At 43.2% G+C, this 18,272-nt stretch overlaps 1 protein-coding gene across 7 annotated transcripts in view; it reads left to right on the forward strand.

Moving 5' to 3' along the window:
• Positions 1-18,272, forward strand: part of ACTN1 (actinin alpha 1) — an 86,640-nt gene that overhangs the window by 30,937 nt on the left and 37,431 nt on the right. For all 7 annotated transcript variants that reach the window (XM_030274476.4, XM_030274473.4, XM_030274477.4 and 4 more), the window contains exons 2-3: positions 8,985-9,099; positions 14,160-14,279. In XM_030274476.4, coding sequence (XP_030130336.1) covers positions 8,985-9,099; positions 14,160-14,279 — 235 coding nt within the window. The remainder of the gene's footprint in view (positions 1-8,984; positions 9,100-14,159; positions 14,280-18,272) is intronic.

Raw genomic sequence — 18,272 nt, forward strand, 5'->3', positions numbered from 1 at the left:
GTAGCCTATCCTTTCTGATTCCTTGCACTTTGACAGGGAGCTCTAAAGCTTCATGCCAGACGCTGTTTTGGAGGCCCTTTCTTGCTTGAAATGCAACTATCATTTCTTTTAACCAAAACATTTGCTATGATCCCTTAGAAAACCAGATTATTTCAAGATTTTTATGTTCTACAGCTGCAGAGACCCTAAACTTTTGCCAATGCTGTGTGCTAGTTTTGCAGCATCCATACAGAGCAGCAGCAATACATTCAGTTGTTTCAATTAACCTGTTTACACAGTTCTATATTTTAAAAACCTGGATAAATGAAGCTGTAATTTCCTCTTCCTCCCTTGCTCATCATCAGCAAAGTAAACAGCCCAAGAAGAGCCACAGAAAAAACACTACCTGTGAATACTCCCATGGGCAGTCCCAGAGGTCTCTGAACCTACACTGCAGAAGGGCTTTCAGCCACATCAGCTCCTGCACTGCTGGCTCTGCGGACTTAATATAAACTGTCAGGCCCCACATATATTCCTTCATGGCAGAAGCCAGACAAATCTTCATTGGAGCAGTTGTGTTTGTGCCTGCCTGTGAATCCACCAGAAGGAAGGTGCTTCCCTGACCTGCTTCAAGTTGAAAGAAGTCTTGTACCTTTGGCCCATGCTCTGAGATAGGCCAGAGCTGAGGCAGAGCTGCATGTCCTGCTTTGTGTTACGGTGCCACGTGTTCTCTGTCTTCCCCCCAGCCTGTTCCTGGGACCCGGTGGGTGACACCTTACCTTCACAATGAAATCAGTACTGGGTCTGAATAAGCCTGGATGGTGAGGTATAAAGTGCAGGCCTGCCATCAGGAATATAAGGCTGCTTGTGCAGGTTTTCATCCTGGTGTCTTGGTCCTATCCTGTCCTGAGCAGTTGGAGTTCAGCTTCCAGGAATCGAACAGGCTGGCTTTCGGTAGTTTGTTGCTGCTTTCCCGTCTATAAATAGTTGCATCCCTGTGTGGTAAAGTGGTTTCTTCCAGTATATCCTGAAATGCTGTAAAGCATGTGGGAAATTCAGCGTATAAAATGCAGAGACAAGCTCTGTTTAATTTTTGTTATGAGAGAGCTTGGAAGCAAGTTGACATTTATGAGCTGATTTCATAGGAGAGAGGAGTATAATGAAGAGTCTTGCTACTCTAAACTTCATAATAAATTCTAAAAGACCTTTCTTCTAGCCAGTTGATATCCTTGTATAGTTTTGGGTTTTTTTTCATGGTTTTACATGTTCAAAGGTTTTTTGTGTTTTCTTAGCTATTAGTGCTCTCTGGTAACTGAGGAATAAAGAGAGCTTATACTTTACTGATCTGGAATATCAGCCAACTCATTGATTTAATGGTCAGGAGCTTTCAAATAGCAGAAGCAGATTCATTGTGAAATGGTGCAGCTCTGTAGCAGAAGTGGAGTTAAAGGCTCCAGAGGCACAAATGTAGAGGAGGACAAATATTTACCCTGTGTTGGACAGGAAGTGTGCTGGGTTGAGATTTCAGGCCTTGCCACTTTAGCCTGTTCTTAGCTAATAAAAGGGTGGGTTCTGGCTCCAAAGCAGCTGACACCATGCACTGGGAAACCACTGTGGAACAGACTTTGGGTTTTTCTTTTTTTGTCCTGTCTTTCAGGATATGAGAACTAAAAACTATGCATGACACTGAGAACTGTATTCCACTGAGCAAAAAAGAAAACTCCTGCACTGAATTTACTTGGTACTTCTTGCAAGTGATGTGCTGCTGATTCATTGCCAGTGTCCAAGAGGATGAATTGGCTGTCAGAAGAGTTTATTTTCTCTATGCAGCAGCTCCTAGCTCCTCTGGACAAGGAAAGACTTCAGTGGAGAATTTCACACTACCAGTGAGATCCAAGCTGGCTTATGCTGTTACACTTGGGGATGGAGCTCTTACTGCTGTACTGTTGTTCTCATCCTGAGCTACAGAGATGGGTTTTGGAAAGTGGCTAAAAAGTGACTGAGTTCTGTGTTTCCAAATTACAGGGGCTGTGCCCTGGGGTTGGTAAATGCAAGTAGACTCACAATTTGCCTTTTCACCTTCAGTAAGTCTTTATGCAGCCACCAGATGGTTCTTCGAGCAGATGCTGGTACTGCATAGTACAGTATAATGATATCTCCCGTTTTCAGAGCATAGCACTTGAGAAAGTAGTGTGGGCTATATTTTGTCTTTCAGCTTGGAACTCAGCAGCTGCAATTAAGCCAGAACAGTGCATTAGTACTGATGCTAGTAGTACTGAACTTTTGTGGAGGTGGTGAAATTGTGCTGCGAGTGTTTTTAATGATTCCTTATGAAGGCCCATATAATTCCTTCAGCCCTTCTAAAAGGCCAGCTCTACTGGAAAGCAAAGCTCTTTATTGTGCAGCCTTCATCTCATTGAGCATCATACCTGTAATTCTTTAGAGGTCAGCTCCTGATAATGTAACTTGTCAACACAAACCAAGTTCTTTGAGCTACCCCCGTGTCCTGGAGACTGGGCTTGGAACATAAATACCAAAAGGGCTTAAATGCAAAGCAACATGTACTGAAGGTATTTTAGGTTAGAAGATGAGATTGCAGAGTATGACAAATGACTTTTCTCTTAATTCAGGTTAAATGAAAGGCACTTTGAGTGGCTCCCTATACTTGTGATGAGGCTTGTGTAAAGGATCTGCAATTCCTAGAGCTCCTCTGAGGGGAAAGGACAACCATTTTTGAGTATTTTTGAGCATTCTGGCAGACATCCAAGCACACCAAGAAGTAATCCAAGAGGTGTAGTGTACAGAAGTAGGGCTGTAGTAGGTCTGCGCTTCCTCCATCACTATAAAAAACCAAAAATATGTATGTGTACAAAGCTTCTGTCATTTGCAGCACATGGGCAGAGAAAATATTCAATGGGCTAGTTGTATCTCATAACCAGCCTTTTTAATGCCCAGCTTTCTTCACTAGGGTTGTTGGTGTGATCTGTTATGTCCAGCCATAGCCTTTCTTGTGCTGAGGGTTGACAGGATCTAGGATTATTTGTAATTACTGCCCAATTAAATGAGCACCGCCTTGTCAGCTTATATCACAGACTTGTGCAGAGAAAGAAGCTGCAACCAAGCCTGTCAATTGAGTCTGTGTTGAATGTGGGGAGGGTGTTAAGCAGCCACCCACAAGACCCCAGCATTACTTCCAAGTGCTTTAAGATGTGAAAGGAGGATTCAGAGCAGTAGCATTAGGAAAAGGAGAATCCCATGAGACCGTGAGAGGTAATGCTAGTAAATGAGTTATTGCTGAATGAGGGGAAACTGGAACTGGATTGTGGAGCTTCATTTTTCATGGCCTCCCCAGCCAAATCTGTCCAGTTAGTAAATTGATGGTGACCTAGTCTCTCTGTTCAAGTAGCAAGAGAGAGATAGTTGTGGTGGCCGTGGGCTAGCATCCTCCTTAATTGATACAGTATGTTTAGCTTCCAGGCTACCAGGGTGGAAGAGATCCCATTATGGGGCAGCTCGTCTACTTTATTAGTAATCCTGTTGCTTAAAAAAAGCTGTGTGTGCAGTTTTCTGCCTGCTATAATAAACTATTAAATGTTACTAGATTATTGCATCAGTTCTTGTTTCAGATAATTTAAATAAAAGTCCTTTCAGCGTGGATTTGGGTGTAAAAATTGTTGCAAGAAGGTAGCTGCTTTGTCCCAGCAGCCCTGTGAGGAATGTAAGATGCTCCAGTAAGCAGGAGCCATGCAGGGTTTGCGTTCAGGCCAGGCAGGGAATGCAGCCTAGCTGTGTAGTCAGAGGCCTGGGTGCACTGCTAACTACATGAGTAGCAGAAGAGCAGCACTTGCAGCTGGGTAAATTGATTTTGTTTTTCAGCCATGTATGAAGTATTGTTTGAACATCCTGCTTTCTTTTCTGGTGACTAGAAAGGGAGTCCTGCTGTCATTTCCCCTACAACACTAGAAGAAAACCTGGGCTAGCACCCATAGCTTACAGCCCACTCAGGATCTCCCTTGGCGCAGAGCACATGTGTAGACAGCATCAAACTGTGCTACTAGACTGAGATTTGTGTGCTAGCAGCTCCATCCCCCTCGTAAGAGGAGCCAAACCTTTGCGGACAAATCTCAACAGCAGAGCTGTGTTGAAGTATTTGATTAAAATTCATCCCCAGCATAAACACAAGGAATGAGGGTGCCTTGGTGGCTGTGAACACTGCTTCTCTTTGAGCACAGTGGTGGTAGTCTGGAGAGGCAGTGCTCCAGTGAATTCTTCTGCTTAAGCTAGACCTTTCTCCTGTCAGAAGGGAGGCAACGAGCACTGCTCTGGCTCAGTTACAGCTTCTCCAGGGCTGTCACACAAATATGGCAATCTCTTGGCTGTGTCAGAAAGTTTACATTTACCCATGGAAAGCAGGGCTGTGTGGAAGAGTAATTTAGCAAGGGGAGAAATAAAGAGCATCTGGAAAGGTCAGATAAAGCTGGAATGTCACTGTCACAGCCACAAAGAGATGAAGCTGACGATTTATTTATTTTTTTAGTATCTGTCATTTATGTGGCTGTGTTAGCTGCAACATTTACGCTGCTAAAATAGCTCAGCAGCTGATGTGCTTTTGCTTTTGATGTATTTCTGCTTTTGAGGCAGAAACATTCTTTAAACTTTAAAATGTTCACCTCCCTAGGTTGCAGGATTTCTGCCTGAGCCACTTTGGTACCAGAAAGGTACTCAGATTGGAAATTAGTGTGGAGGGGAAAGGTTATTGGCTTTCAGGGGCAAAAGCAAATGTTGGGGAAGTGCAAAGAATACTAGAGAGTGCATGTGTGTATCCACAAGTAGTATGGGTAGGTTAGCGGTTGGCAGGGCTGAGAGACCACCTGGAAGGATGTAGCTGAAGATGATAATCTCATTAGAGTTTTGGTTGCAGGACTAGCTATTGCCTGGCTGTTGTTTTAACTAGCTCATGACTGGGGAAGGGTTAATACAGTGAAGAAGCAAGGACTTTTCATGTTGTGTTAAGAAAAAGGGTCTGCATGACTGTTAAAATAGGTATGCAGGTAGCCTTGCAGAGGATACCCCAACAGTAAATATGCTGAGGTAGCAGAACAGTTAATCATATTTGCTTGCTTTTAATAACATTTGTTATTCTTTTTATTATCTGACAGGTTATATTGTGGTAGAGTACCAAGGTGCTATTGTTTGTGCAGGACCTAGCAGCCAAATAGCAAGAGTTGATCTTGATGTCAGGGATCTTGCTGATTAGGCTGGGATGTAAAGGGAAAAAAACCCCAACCAAACAAACAAAAAAAAAAATACAAATCGTAACTAGATAGGAGCAGGGAGTACAGAGAAATGCATCTATATACATGCTCCTTCATCAGACATCTTCTGTAGTGAAGAGTGAGCAAGAGGCAGACCTACAGGGGTATCCTGGCAGTCTGTTGTGTCCAAAAATAAAATTGAAGGTACAATATGTGGAAAGATCCAAGGGCCAAGAAACACAGCTCTGTTTGCACCTCTTGTGCAGTTGCCACAGAAAATTTATGGTGTAAGGTTTCTGTGCTATTATTTAACACTAAGTAGTTTTCCAGCTCTGAAACTTCCATAAGCCTCAAGGTTAACAGACTGTTTTCATGTCTTTGGGACAGGGAGTTAGAAGTAAGCAGGAGAATGATCTGCAGACTTCTGTGTCTGCAAACAGCAAAGAACATCTGCTGTTCCTGCCTGGCAGTGTATTTTTGCCCTCTGAACTGGGTGCAAGTCACCTCACCACAACAAATGCAGGTGTGGTAGTTTTGTGGTTTTTTTTTTCCTTACCTGGCTGCTCCCAGGGCCAGACCTGCACCAAAAAGGTGGCTGGCTGCTTTTGACAGCCCTTTCCACTTTTGAAACTTGTTTGCTGGTGCCAGGCAGCGCAGCAGGGCTGAGCTGCCGCGGAGTCACTGGTAGCTGTGACTCAAGGTATGGAAGGAGCTGCTGTGTTGCCCAGAAGGTGGCTGGGGTGAGTGGGAGGTTTCAGTAGGTTTCCTAGAATAACAAAAAGGATCCTGTGCACATGCATGAAGCCAAGTCAGTAAAAAATGGCTCTAAACAAGTCTGCCAGGATTGCAAGACTCAGTGGACAGTGAAAATTTCAGCTCTCCCTTCTCTTGCTTCCCTCTGCTTTTTTGATGCATTTCTCCAGGCTTCTTCTATCTCAGATCTCTTTCCAGTTTGCTGCTTTGAAGTATGAAGGTATTTTACCCTTCTGCAGTATGTACAGTAAATGCAACATAAAGCTATTTTCTGATTATTATGTTTTGATAGATACTGCTTTGGGTTGATCTGTGGTGAATACAGTTTGTGAGTCCCACTGCAGTTATTAAACACATTCATAATCCTACTTTCTTGTAAAATAGCCTAATGCATCGGCACTGGGATACTGATTGTTGCTGTTCACATATGCTATTGTGCTGCTTATAGTGTTATGCTTGTTGGAAGTCCTGTGGGACCTGAAGATGCTTTGAGAAAATGTCTGCTCATCTGGGAATTGTCTCTTGGAAACTGTGTGTTCCATCTATTCACACTTTGTGATCCATGTTCTTGAGAAGCTGAAGTGTCCATTCTGCCACTCATGGCTAATGGCAGTGTTTTGTGGAATTGTGTCACTTCTGCCTCTCTGAGGCCGTGATATGATGGAGATGGTTCCAGTTGATAAGTTGGTGCTGGCTTTGGGACTTTGTTTCCTACCAAGCCCTAGGTGACTCTAACAGCAATAAAAATACTCTCACTGATCTAGCTATCTTGCCAGGCTTTTTAATAAAGCAAAGTTTAGAAAATTGTAGTTTGCATTTAACTTCATCTGTGTTTCTTGGAAGTGTAGAACTGGTGACTCTCTTCCACCTCAAACTCTGCAGAGGGATGCCCTGTAGAGCTCTATAGGAGTTATCAGTGATTTAAAGCAGAGATGTCTGATCTGCTTTGGGCTGATGGAGAACAAAATTAAAATTATTTCAGAGAAGTCAGACAAGAAATAAAAGTGCAGCCTTGTGGCCTGTGACTTATCTCAGCGTTGCTCCTCAAATTGATGTGAATTTTGTAATGTCACCCAGGGCCAGACACTAACTCAAGGTATTTTTCTTTGTCTGCTTTCCAGATATGAGAAGGTGGTTCATGGGCATCCACAACCTTTCTGACAAAACTTGCTCTCATACTTTGACATGTGGTGATGATGATGTACCATTTGAAGGCATCTTTTCTCTCATTTGCCCTTTCTGGAAGAGTGAAGTAGCCTGGCTGCAAAAGGGAGCCAATACATTAACCTCTCTTCTTGTAATACAGCTCAAGCAGTAGAATGAAGAAAATAGCACCAAAAGGATGTACTTAAGGATACAGGGCCCTTTTCCAAATAAAACTACTCCTATTAAAAAAAACCCCACCACCTCTTTTCTCAAGGGATTAACAATAAAGAGCAATAAAAGGTGCTTAATTACTTACTCTTCTTTTCTTCCAAGCTTCCAAATCTGGAAGGAAACCAGGCTATTTTGAAAAAAGAGATCCCAGACTTTCACAATATGTGCATCTGTCCAAAGGGCCATTGCCATAAAAGTATTTACAGCTGTGCTGTTATCCTGCTCCATTCCATAGTCCCAGTGGAGAACAAGGCCAGAGCACAGCAGTGGAAGGCTTGGCAGCTGTTGAGTTCTGCCACACTATATGTGGTCTGGTGAGCTCAAATGAGAGCAGGTTAGTAGTGAAAGCCCTTTGAGGCAATGAAGAACAATGACGTTGCCATTTGGGGTAATCTTTCTTTTGAAATCCCATGCATGGTATAAGTAGTAAAGCACTTCTAAATTTTTAGTGTGCTCTCATTCAGTATTAAATGAGTCCTTCTGTGGTTCCCCAGCAGCTTAAAATGGATGGCTGCTGTGGTTCACTCCACCCTTCTGCTTGGCCCTTGTGTGCCCAATTTTCTTTTGTAAAGGCTTGTTAAAATTCTGCTGAACTGCCTCCGTGCACTACTGAGCAGAAGACCAGTCTTAAGAAAGTAAACAATTTTCTTTGCTGGGTCAGTGAGTTGAATTGGCTCTAGGACCACATGTGGGAGAGGGAGGGAAGACTTTCCTTGTGATAGTACTGAGCTTTTGGATACATTCATTTTTGAGTAACCTCAGCCTTCTATTTAGAGGGGTTATCAGGTTGCACAAAGGAAAGAGTTTACTTGGTCTGCTATTCAAACACTGGGAAATACATTCATTAGCACTTGAACAAACTTGTCCTCCTGGTTGCTACCATTTACTCTTCAAACAGTAGTGTCACTAAGTAATGGATGCCTGTATCCTTTCTAGGACCTGCACTTCTGCTGAGATGGGTGATATTATCCTTATTCAGAAAGTATTTACTCCTCCATGTGATGGGGGAGGAAAGCTGGGATGATCACAGGAAAGGGAGGTCTGCTTAACACTGTTAGTGAGAATGGAGGCAGCAGGACAGACACTACTGGAATGTGATTTATGTGGCTGAGAAGCTCAGCATGCTCTCATTCAGTGTCTAAGGGTTACTGGGGATGGAATAGACCAGAGGCAGTTGAAGAATGGTTCTTTTTTTTCTCAAGCACCTCTCTAGAGACAAGATCATCTGGAATGTTGTTCTCTGTTCTCCTTTGTATTAATATGTGTTATCTAATACCACTGGAAGTCTTTAGCAATCTGAGCACTTAGCATGCTTAGAAATCGTTCTCAAGGTATTCTAAGCCAAACAGAAAATGAGAAGCCTCTCCAGAACATCAGATGTGCTGGAGATGTAAAATGACTGTCTCAGATTCCCTCTGCTACAGAAACATCCTGCAACTTCTTTGGTATTGAGAGGTGCAAATGCCTGTGCTCCACAGGAAAATCATATGGAGAGATGATAACTTAATGAGCATTTGTCATGGCACTTAACAGCACTGATTTGGTTGGGAACTGTTGTTTGGTTTGTGGGAAGATTACTGACTGCTTTTTTTTTTTTTTCTTCCTTTTTCTGTGTTTTAGACATTTACAGCATGGTGTAATTCTCACCTCCGCAAGGCTGGGACACAGATTGAGAACATAGAGGAAGATTTCAGGGATGGTCTTAAACTCATGTTACTTCTGGAAGTCATTTCAGGTGAGAGAGGTTGTGTGGTGCTGCCCATGCAGGGTACTGATTGCAAGGGCTGTAATGCTGCAGTTTTTGCTGGAATGGAAGAACAGCTGCTTCCTGATTCAGAACAAATTTCTCCCTAACAAATATATGTCTCCAGCACTGGCCATTTTGATATGTACTCCAAAGCTCATGGTCTGTGCAGGCTGCCTATTACATTCCTGCTCTGGCTTCTTGGCTTTTCTCTGCCTGTCAGGAATGTGCAGCCTCCTGTGAAGATCCAGGCAGTGGCTCTTACTCCTTGGCAGGCCTGATGAAGCAGCTCTGGGAAGTGTGGGAATGCTGCACTGGGAAATCATACCAGAGCCACATGGAAGTGGGAGTATGATAGAAGTTACTGGAAGAAGGGAGTCAAACCAGTAAATCTTCTGTGTCATTCAATTTCAGCCATGACTCAAGTTTTTCCATTCTAGTTTGAATCTGAGCTCAATGCTCAAAACTTCATGGGGGGAAAAAAATCCCAAAGAAAAGCAAAATCCCTCTGAAATAAAAGCAGTGGCATGAACAAGTTAGGTCAGATTTGGTATTACTCTGTGTCACAAATGGCCCATTACTAGACAGTTATCTCCCAGGGATTATTGCGTATAAGCAGTAATCCCTTTTGATGTGCTCATGAAATAATACCTTAGTAAAGTGTTGTAGGAGGGATTGAAGAAGGGCAGGACTGTATTTATCAAACTGGGGTTGTTCACCCCAACTCACAGACTTTGTTTTGATGGCTTTTAAACCAGTTGCAGCAATTCAGTGACTTGAATTCCTGACTTTGGTATATTTTCTTATTAAATGGCCATGATAGTAGCACCCAGACTGCCTTTTCTATGTCCCTTTTCTTTCCTTACCTTCCCTTTTTCCATTTTATGCAAAGATTGTGTCAGTTTATTGTCTGTGTTTTTCAAGAAGTTACAAATATAGAGTGAAATATGAGGGAGGTTGCCCCTGCTGGTGGTTTGGAGAGATTTGAGTTTGAAACACTGTCAGACCTTTGCAGCATACACGTTGTTTCTGGGGTCCCTGTAAGAAATGAGGTAGCAGAGTCCTGTTAGTGTATTTTCTGTATTTACGTTCCCTTGGAGAGGCAGGTCTGCAGCCTGGATGCTGGGCCTTGATTAGAAGCTTAGCTTCTAATAGCTGGATTGGAAGATAGGGGAGAGATGGATGTGTAGGAGAGGGCAGATGAGATTTGGTGCTAAAGCAGGGGACCTTGGATCTCATGCTGTTTAATTTCTTTGCAACATCTCCCACTCTTCCTCTGCTGTTGTCCCTTTGGTAGCCCACTGGCAAGGCCTGTCAGATCCACCTCTGTTTGAGAAGAAGCCAGTGGCTTTCAATTGCAGTGGCATGGGCATGGCACGTCCCTGTCCCAGTGCAGAGCGGCTCTGTGCCTGCAGCCTGCTGCTGCATGACCAGTGGGGGACAGCTGGGGACTGCATCCCACCAGAGGCCATGGGCCTTCACATGATTAAGACTGAGCATCCTTTCCCTAGAGGCAGCAGAAGCTAGAATGCAGCTCTCCTAAGTGCAGTGGCAAAAAAAGAGAAACATAGCACATTTTTTCCTCATTTTGCTTCCATCATGGCAGTTCCCTTATCCACTGTGAGCCCTACTGCTCATACAGAGCTTCCTTCAGCTGCCAGCTTCTTTAGCAACCCCTTAGGTCCATAGCTGGGGAAGTAGCAGCCCATAAGGGGAGCAGTGTATGAGAGTCAGGAGTCTCCTGATGTTTGGCAAGGGCTCACCTGTATGTTTTTTGCCAGGGTTCCCACTCATCATCTGCCAAAATGGTTAGTCTCTGGATAGCTGTTAGCCCTCCAGTTCCAGCTTCTGGCTTCTCAGCTCTTAGCTCACACTTTCCTCTTTGTGTATTTTGGGGGACTGCAGAGCTGCTGATGGGAATTTGGCATGGGCAGGATTACTCTGTCATGCTGATCTCTAACCCAGAGTATGAGGCCCTAAGAGCTTTCAGCCATGGGAGTGCTGGGCCAGCTTGGCTGAGAGCCATGTGGAGCTGAGTGCCTGCTCCACCTGAGTGACCTGTGGGAGTGAGGGAGCACTATCTCCCTCTGCCCCTGCTGCAGGGTGACTGCTGCCATTCTGCCATGGCAGGAGGGATGGAGCCTGCCTCAGGGAAGCTTCCAGAGACCCTGCAGTGGAAGAAGGACTACCTGTTTCAGGGAGGGAGACCCTCCCATGTGTTCCTGGGAACACATTGGTGCCAGACATCTGGGGGAAGTAGGAAGCAGTTTTCCCATCCAGTGCAGTTTCCCAAGGTATGTAAAGCAATGATGGTCTGCAAGAGGAGGTTGCTTCAGTTTTACTTGGTGTGCTACCTTCTGGTGGTGAGCTGTGCTGCTGACAGGTCCCCTTTCAGCCCACAAGAGCCCCTTGTTCCCAGTCACTGTACAGCGGGGGAAGTTCCATGGACTGTCCTGGGACTTCCTCATTGCAAGTCCTTTCTGATTTGCCTCTGTGGTTGGAAGTAACAACTGTAGCCCCCCTTAGAAACTGCCCCAAAAGATGCACTTTCATTTTTCACCATATATGTTTCCTACCCCTGGCAAAGCCATTTTAAAAATAATACTACAAGACTGAAAAAGGCTGAACTTATATTTAATACTTTTAAAATAAAGTTGTAAGGTCCTTTTTCCCCCCTTCAAACAGACAGAGTCACTAATTGAAATTTTTCCCAAACAAATTTGTGGGAACAACTTCTATGCCAACACATCCTTGCATTGCTTGGCTTTTACAGCACAGTCTTGGGCTAGTACACGAGAATCAGAGAATGGGAGTGAGTAGTAGACCATTTTCATTTTGTCAGCTAGGAGAAGTACTGAGAAATAAAGCCAGTAACATCAATAGCTCAAATTAGAACATATTTCTAGCAGGCTTCCTTTTAACAGTTCACATCATTAATAATGTATGGCATGGAACCTGATGATGCTTTTTTCTGGAAATCTAAGTCTCTAATGAAGTCCAAGTCTGAAGGAAATAGTCATTGGGTTTTTGAAAGCTAAAGCTCACTGAGAAAGGATTTGAATCTGAGAGAGGTTTGCAGTCACCATCAATGACCTGAGGATCTCATGGCTGTCAGGGGGAACAGTCCTGCTGTCCGCAGCCCCAGGGAGAGCAGTTCAGATGCCCTCCACTGCTCTGGCATTGCATATGTGGCCACGAGGTGAATTGGATCAGTTTGCTATTCCAGCTGAAACCTAATCGTTTGTCTTTATTTTTCTTTCTGCAAGGCTAGTTTACAGTCACATTGAACTGAAGGAAGTGGCTGGGTTTTAGCTGGCTCAACCCATATGTTGACATTTGACTGTGTAAGACTGCTTAAGTCTATTGTAAAATTACACATTAAAATGTCATTGTGGAACTGTTGCAAATAGCTGACCAAAAATGCTCCAAACTTTTCTTTAGAATGACTAGCATTATCCAAGTGGAAAAATAAAGCAGTGTACTGTGACATGTACTTGAGGTTCCATTAAAGCAAAAAAGTTGGGTTTTCCTTTTAATCCTAGGAAGGAGGCAGTACTATAAAGTACACCTTTTTACTTAAATTGTCAGACATCATTGTTTTCTTTTGAAAATGAATCTGGTTTTATCCTTTAGTCTGAGAGATAATGACACCAGTTTATAGTAACCACTGAAGCACTTTTAAAGGATTGTAATTTCCAGGCATTTTTCCTTTAGAGGGCATGGTTTTGAAGATACTATTCTCATCTCTGTTTTAGCTTTTCCTCACACCTGTGTTAGGAAACAAGCAGAGTACTTTTCTTTCTCTTTTGGCTTAGACCTCAAATAAAGGGTTTGAGTCAGCTTACATTGAATTAAAAATTCAGTTCAAGATATAGCTGAAGACTTTTGGAACTGAATATGTCAAGTGACTTGCCTAGACTTGTCCATTTGATCTCCTTTTAATGATACTTTTTAAAGTACAAAATCAGCTTGGGTTTTCTTTAGATTGTTTTTGTATTCTGGAGCTTGTGATCTGGATGTGGATGTTCTCTTCACTTCTAATGTTGTCATATACAGGTGGTTCCCGAAATCCCATCTAATTATATTTCTGTTTGAGGTTTCTTTGAAAAGTCCACCTGTCCAAGCTTTAATTTGCTTACTCTGAGTGTTTGGGTAATTGTTAGTAAAAGTAGACTGTAGTTACAAGCAGCCTATCAAGAAGGACATGACTACATTTAATGTACCTCTTTAAAATAGATAAGGTTGGAAAGTGCTTTTCCAAATCTACCAGCTTTCTTGCAGTCAGGAGCTGGGTGTTATCCTAAGACTGATTTCTATCAGAGTTTAACCTGTTATTTCCTCAGGGCTAGGCTGCTTCCTTCTTTGTGCCGCAGTATAAACATTTAAAATGCTCTTGTGTAAAAGACTAGTATATAGTTAGAAATACATCAAACTTAATGGAAAGGAGTTGATGTGACAGTCCTTACAGTTATAAAGCCACTCTGCCAAAGAAGTAATTTTATTTCTTGCTACAGGCAGTTTTGGCCATTCTGTGGAGAGACTAGAGAAGTAGGAGGTGTGAATTTTGGCTGGGTGAAAGAAAAAGCGAGGTACAAGATCACCCTCATACTTGACTGTAGGTAGTTCCAAGGAGAGATTTGCTGTGTAAGTTGGGTGTTGCAAATGCTGGAGGAGAGCTTCTCGCCTATCTTTGTTGGGGATGGGGGAGTTTGTGCTCTTTCCAAGCCTCCTTACCTATGGCTAGGGGAGGTTGGTTCCATTGTCAAGCTCAGTGGAGATATAACAGATTTTTTCACTTCTGATGCAAACCTACTCTGAAAAGGACAGGTTCTCTGTTACTAACTTACCTGTAATGCATCAAAAAGATACTTTTCTGTCTGATTCTTTCTGGGTGTGCTTAAATGGTGAGTGTGGCTGTCCTGAAAGGATGTAGGGAGGTCTGCTCTCTGCCAGGCTGAGCACAGGGAGCTACACCACAGGAAACATGCACCAGGGAAGAGCAGGTGCAGAATTGTTTTCTAATACAATTTTTTTACCTCTTTTCTTATTAGGTGAACGTCTGGCTAAGCCTGAAAGAGGCAAAATGCGAGTGCACAAAATATCCAATGTGAACAAGGCCTTGGATTTCATTGCCAGCAAAGGAGTCAAGCTAGTATCCATTGGAGCAGAAGGTAAAGGAACCATCTGATTTTTCTGAGCCCAAGCTGTGCTTAGCCCTTGCCTTTCTTTCATAGCAGCATGTCATTTCCCTTTGCACCTCCCTAGCCCTACTGTGTTCTTGTAGAATAAACAATTGAGTTAAAAATGGGATATAGTAGACTTTTACTCTGGTTCTAAATACTGTCTTCACACCAGGCTGCCAAACCTGATTTCCATTTGGGATTATTGGTCAGGTCATCCTACTTTTCTCCTGGTTCTCATGAGTTAAGGAAAGCTTTGAGCAATGGCAGAAACAAATTAATTGATATATTTCTTAAATGAAGAAAACTGAATTGAAGCATAGCAGCTATTTGTATTTAGCTTGTTTCGGAGCTGCTGGAGAGGATCTGTTGCTGGAGGACATTGCATGGGTCAAAGCCAAGTGCAGTCCCCAACACAGGGCAAGGACCCCAGAGGTTCCAATTTTCATTGCTTCCAGGTTCCTGGTTGTGCACCCTACATAGCTGGATGCTCTGGCTGGAAGCCTTTCATCACTGTGTAGAGACCAGTGTGGGCAGCATCTGGGATGCCCTCAAGAACTTGCAGATCATGCAGAAAGCAGGCAGCTGTGAAGGATTTTTGTCTTTTTAGCAGAGGTAGTGGGTATTTTACAGTTAAGTCACCCAAGTCCCAGAAGGGCTTACAGGTTTTCATGACACTTTTCTGTTCTGGATCTGTTTGTAAGTCCTTCCTATGGATTCAGGTTGTCATTGTTGCTGTGGAGACTCTCTACTTCTGAGATATTTCTAGATTTGTCTTTACAGTGACCATGGAAGATGAGGGAGGTTTGTTATCTCCCCCTTGCAGATGGAAATACTTGGTTTCTCTAGGGAAACTCATGACACAGCCAGGAAATGAGACCATGTTACAGTTCTGGATGTGTATTCCTTCTTTGGGAGAGTCCTGGGGCTACAGGGCTGAGCTCTGCCTGTTCTCATCTCATGAGGTCATTGCAGTCCTGGCATACTGTCCCCAGTTCTGAATTTTCAAGCATTTTCTTGGCTATTTCCAAGACCTGTACCCATCCTATGGTTCATTTATTCTATGTCATATCAGGCAGATTACCTCAGCCACTGCAGGTACTTATGTTTGCCTTACCAAAACCTCTGCCTCAACATACTGCTTTAACTTCATGGAGACTGTGGAATAACTTAGAGCTAATGTCAGGGACATTGCAGATGCCTCTTCACTGTGTTTGGTATTGAAGAGCGAAATGCAAAAGGTCAGCGGCTGAACTATACTGATATTTTGCATGTAAAACTTTCCTTCAAATTTCTCAGCTTTTTCAGCAGTTGCAACCTGAGGCTATTGCTGGCTGTGAATATTGTTTATGGAGCACAAATACATATCTAAGGTCATTCTGTGCCCTTACAAAAAGACTGATGCATCCAGTGACTGATACAATAGTCCATATCTGTATAGGACCCTTTTCAGACTAGAAAACTGGAAGCTGGATTTGGACCCAGAAATTATCTGCCTTAAAATAGCTCCTCTTTTCCAGAGTATATGTAAACCCTATCTTTCTTTCTTCCTAAATTCCCTTTTTTTTTTTTTTCCTTCTGATTGTGTTCCCCCTGGCACTAGTTTTTCTTCTCAGGAATTTCTTTTTTTAAACTCTTTTCTGAGTCAGCTGTGACTGCATTTCACAGCACTTAGAAATAATTTGCAAGTCAAATGATCTGTGACCAAAGATCACCAGGGCCCACTTATTCAGTATGGACTCAGACCAGTTCCCCTGTTCAGAAATAGGCTGTGAAGTTCCATTTTGTGGCAGAAGTGTGATCCATATCAATCTGAATAGTCATCTTGAACTCTCCTGCCCAATGTTTCCTGGCTTTCCTTTGTCCTGGTACCTATGGAGCGACATGGGCAATACATATAGCTTTATTTAAACTACCAAAGGTGGCAAGGCACTGCAGTTTAGTCTGAGGTTAGCTCTGATTTTTATATAGGGTGCTCGGGCCTGTGCTATGATGCCAGCTCAGGCCATGCAGGTGTGGTTACAGCATGGACTTGCCGCCCCAGTGCCTGCCCCTGCACACAGACTGAGCCCAGGCCACTCTGCTTGTCACCAAGGAACATAACCTGCTGCAGGGACTTCTGCCCAGCCTGTCAGGTGCCTGGTGGGCAGTAAACTGCACATCAGCTATAAAAACGGAATTTACTTTGGACAGCACAGAAGTTTATTCTGTCCATGAAAGGGATCATGAACCTTTCTGAAGTATGGATTTTAGGGACTTGCTTTGAGACTTAAAAGACATCATGCAGCAGCAAGGTAGAAGATCAAAACTAATGAGTCGGTCATCATGCTGCACCAAGAAAATGAGCTGTAGACTCCTTGGTCAGGTTGGACTGATGTAGAAGGTTTTCTAGGGAGCTTTTCTCCCAGAGAAGAAAACCACCATGCAGCAGCACTGTGGTGGTACTGGCTGAGGGAGTACACTCCTTACCTCAGGGGCTTGTTCCATTTCTGGGTGTTTGCTGGGCAGCAGGGTCCTGTGTGAAGGATCTGCAGTCCAGCTGTAGTTCTCTGTACACATTGACCATCAATGTCCTGGGTTTTGGGGGGATTTGGTTTTGCGTTGTTTTAATCTAAACGTTTTGTTAGCCAGAGTCCATAAAATCAAAGTATGTTGTGGCATACAGCAGATCTGTGTAAATCTGGATCAAGGAAGACTCTAGCCAAATGGTTTTCATCTGCTTTTAAATCTCACTGTCATCTGACACCTCAGGAGCCTTCTTTTGCTGTAATAGATTCCATATTCATGTCAAATGCTCCTGGGACTTAACAGGCTGAATAGGTCAAGTATTTCACCCTAGGACTGGTTTATTTTTACCTTAAATCTGCATAGAAAGTTGCTGTTTTCTTAAACAGATCTTGCTTACTTCAACATACAGATAACTTTGGATGAATTGACTCCTATTCTCACCTGCACAAGTAAAAGGAGAAATAAAGCTTAGGGATTTCAATGATTGCAAAAGTCCCATCTGAGTAAAACACCTACTGAAGCACCAGGCAGTGCAGGTATACATTTATTTCACTGTAAAAAAAAAAGTGGGGGGGGAAATAGGGTCTTCCCTATGTCAGTGAGTGAAGCATAGCATTTTATTTGTCCCTATGTCCTGTCCACTCTTAGGGACTTGAGAGTTACACCCTCACTAACAATGCCATCTATCTGTCCTAAATCTAATAGGACCATCAGGAGCAACATGCTTTCTGAAGACGGGGCGTGGATAGTTGTCCTGCTGCATTTGGCTTTTGCAGAGCAAAATACAAAACAAAATGCAGAGCAGCCTTTATGTTGTCACCGTGATTGTTCTATGTCTCCAATTCCCAGATCGTAATGGTATCCTGCCAGTTGTTCATGCCCTGCAACTTCTTCTCTCCGTGGGGTAACCAAAGGCTCTGCTCTTATGGGCAGCTCAGAAGTATCTAGGAGGGGATAACAGTTTCTGTGTTGTTGATTCTGCTAACTATCCATGGCAGGAAAGGAAGCTTAATCATTTTTGCATTTTTCAAAATCAGTTCATGCTTTTGAAAGGGGTGGTGGCATTTCAAAAGGCATGTCTCGGTGGCCAACCAATACTGTAGTTCTTGCCTACTTGTTACTTGGTACAATGATAGGAGCTGGGTGGAAGCATATTCACTGGTGCAAAAATTTCCTTCTAGTGGATGCAGATGCTTTACCAGCTTCAGCCAGCAATTGATGAACCCTCAAGTTGAATGTAAATCACATTGATAACATGTGCTTGTTGCTGCTGTTCCTTCTACAGCTGCTGGTAGTGAAGTGCACACAGTGCTTGCAGAGGCCCTGCCTAGAAAGAGCACTTGGAAAGCAGAGTCAGGCTTTTAGAAAATACTGTCTGATTACACGCATTTTAATACGTGAACTGCTTTTACATTACTGAGTCTTCCTTATATCAGCAGGGAACAAGCATACTGTCTTTAATTAAGCATTAGATTG

Source organism: Taeniopygia guttata, chromosome 5 (genome assembly GCF_048771995.1).
Source record: "Taeniopygia guttata chromosome 5, bTaeGut7.mat, whole genome shotgun sequence".
Classification (NCBI taxonomy): Eukaryota; Metazoa; Chordata; class Aves; order Passeriformes; family Estrildidae; genus Taeniopygia; species Taeniopygia guttata.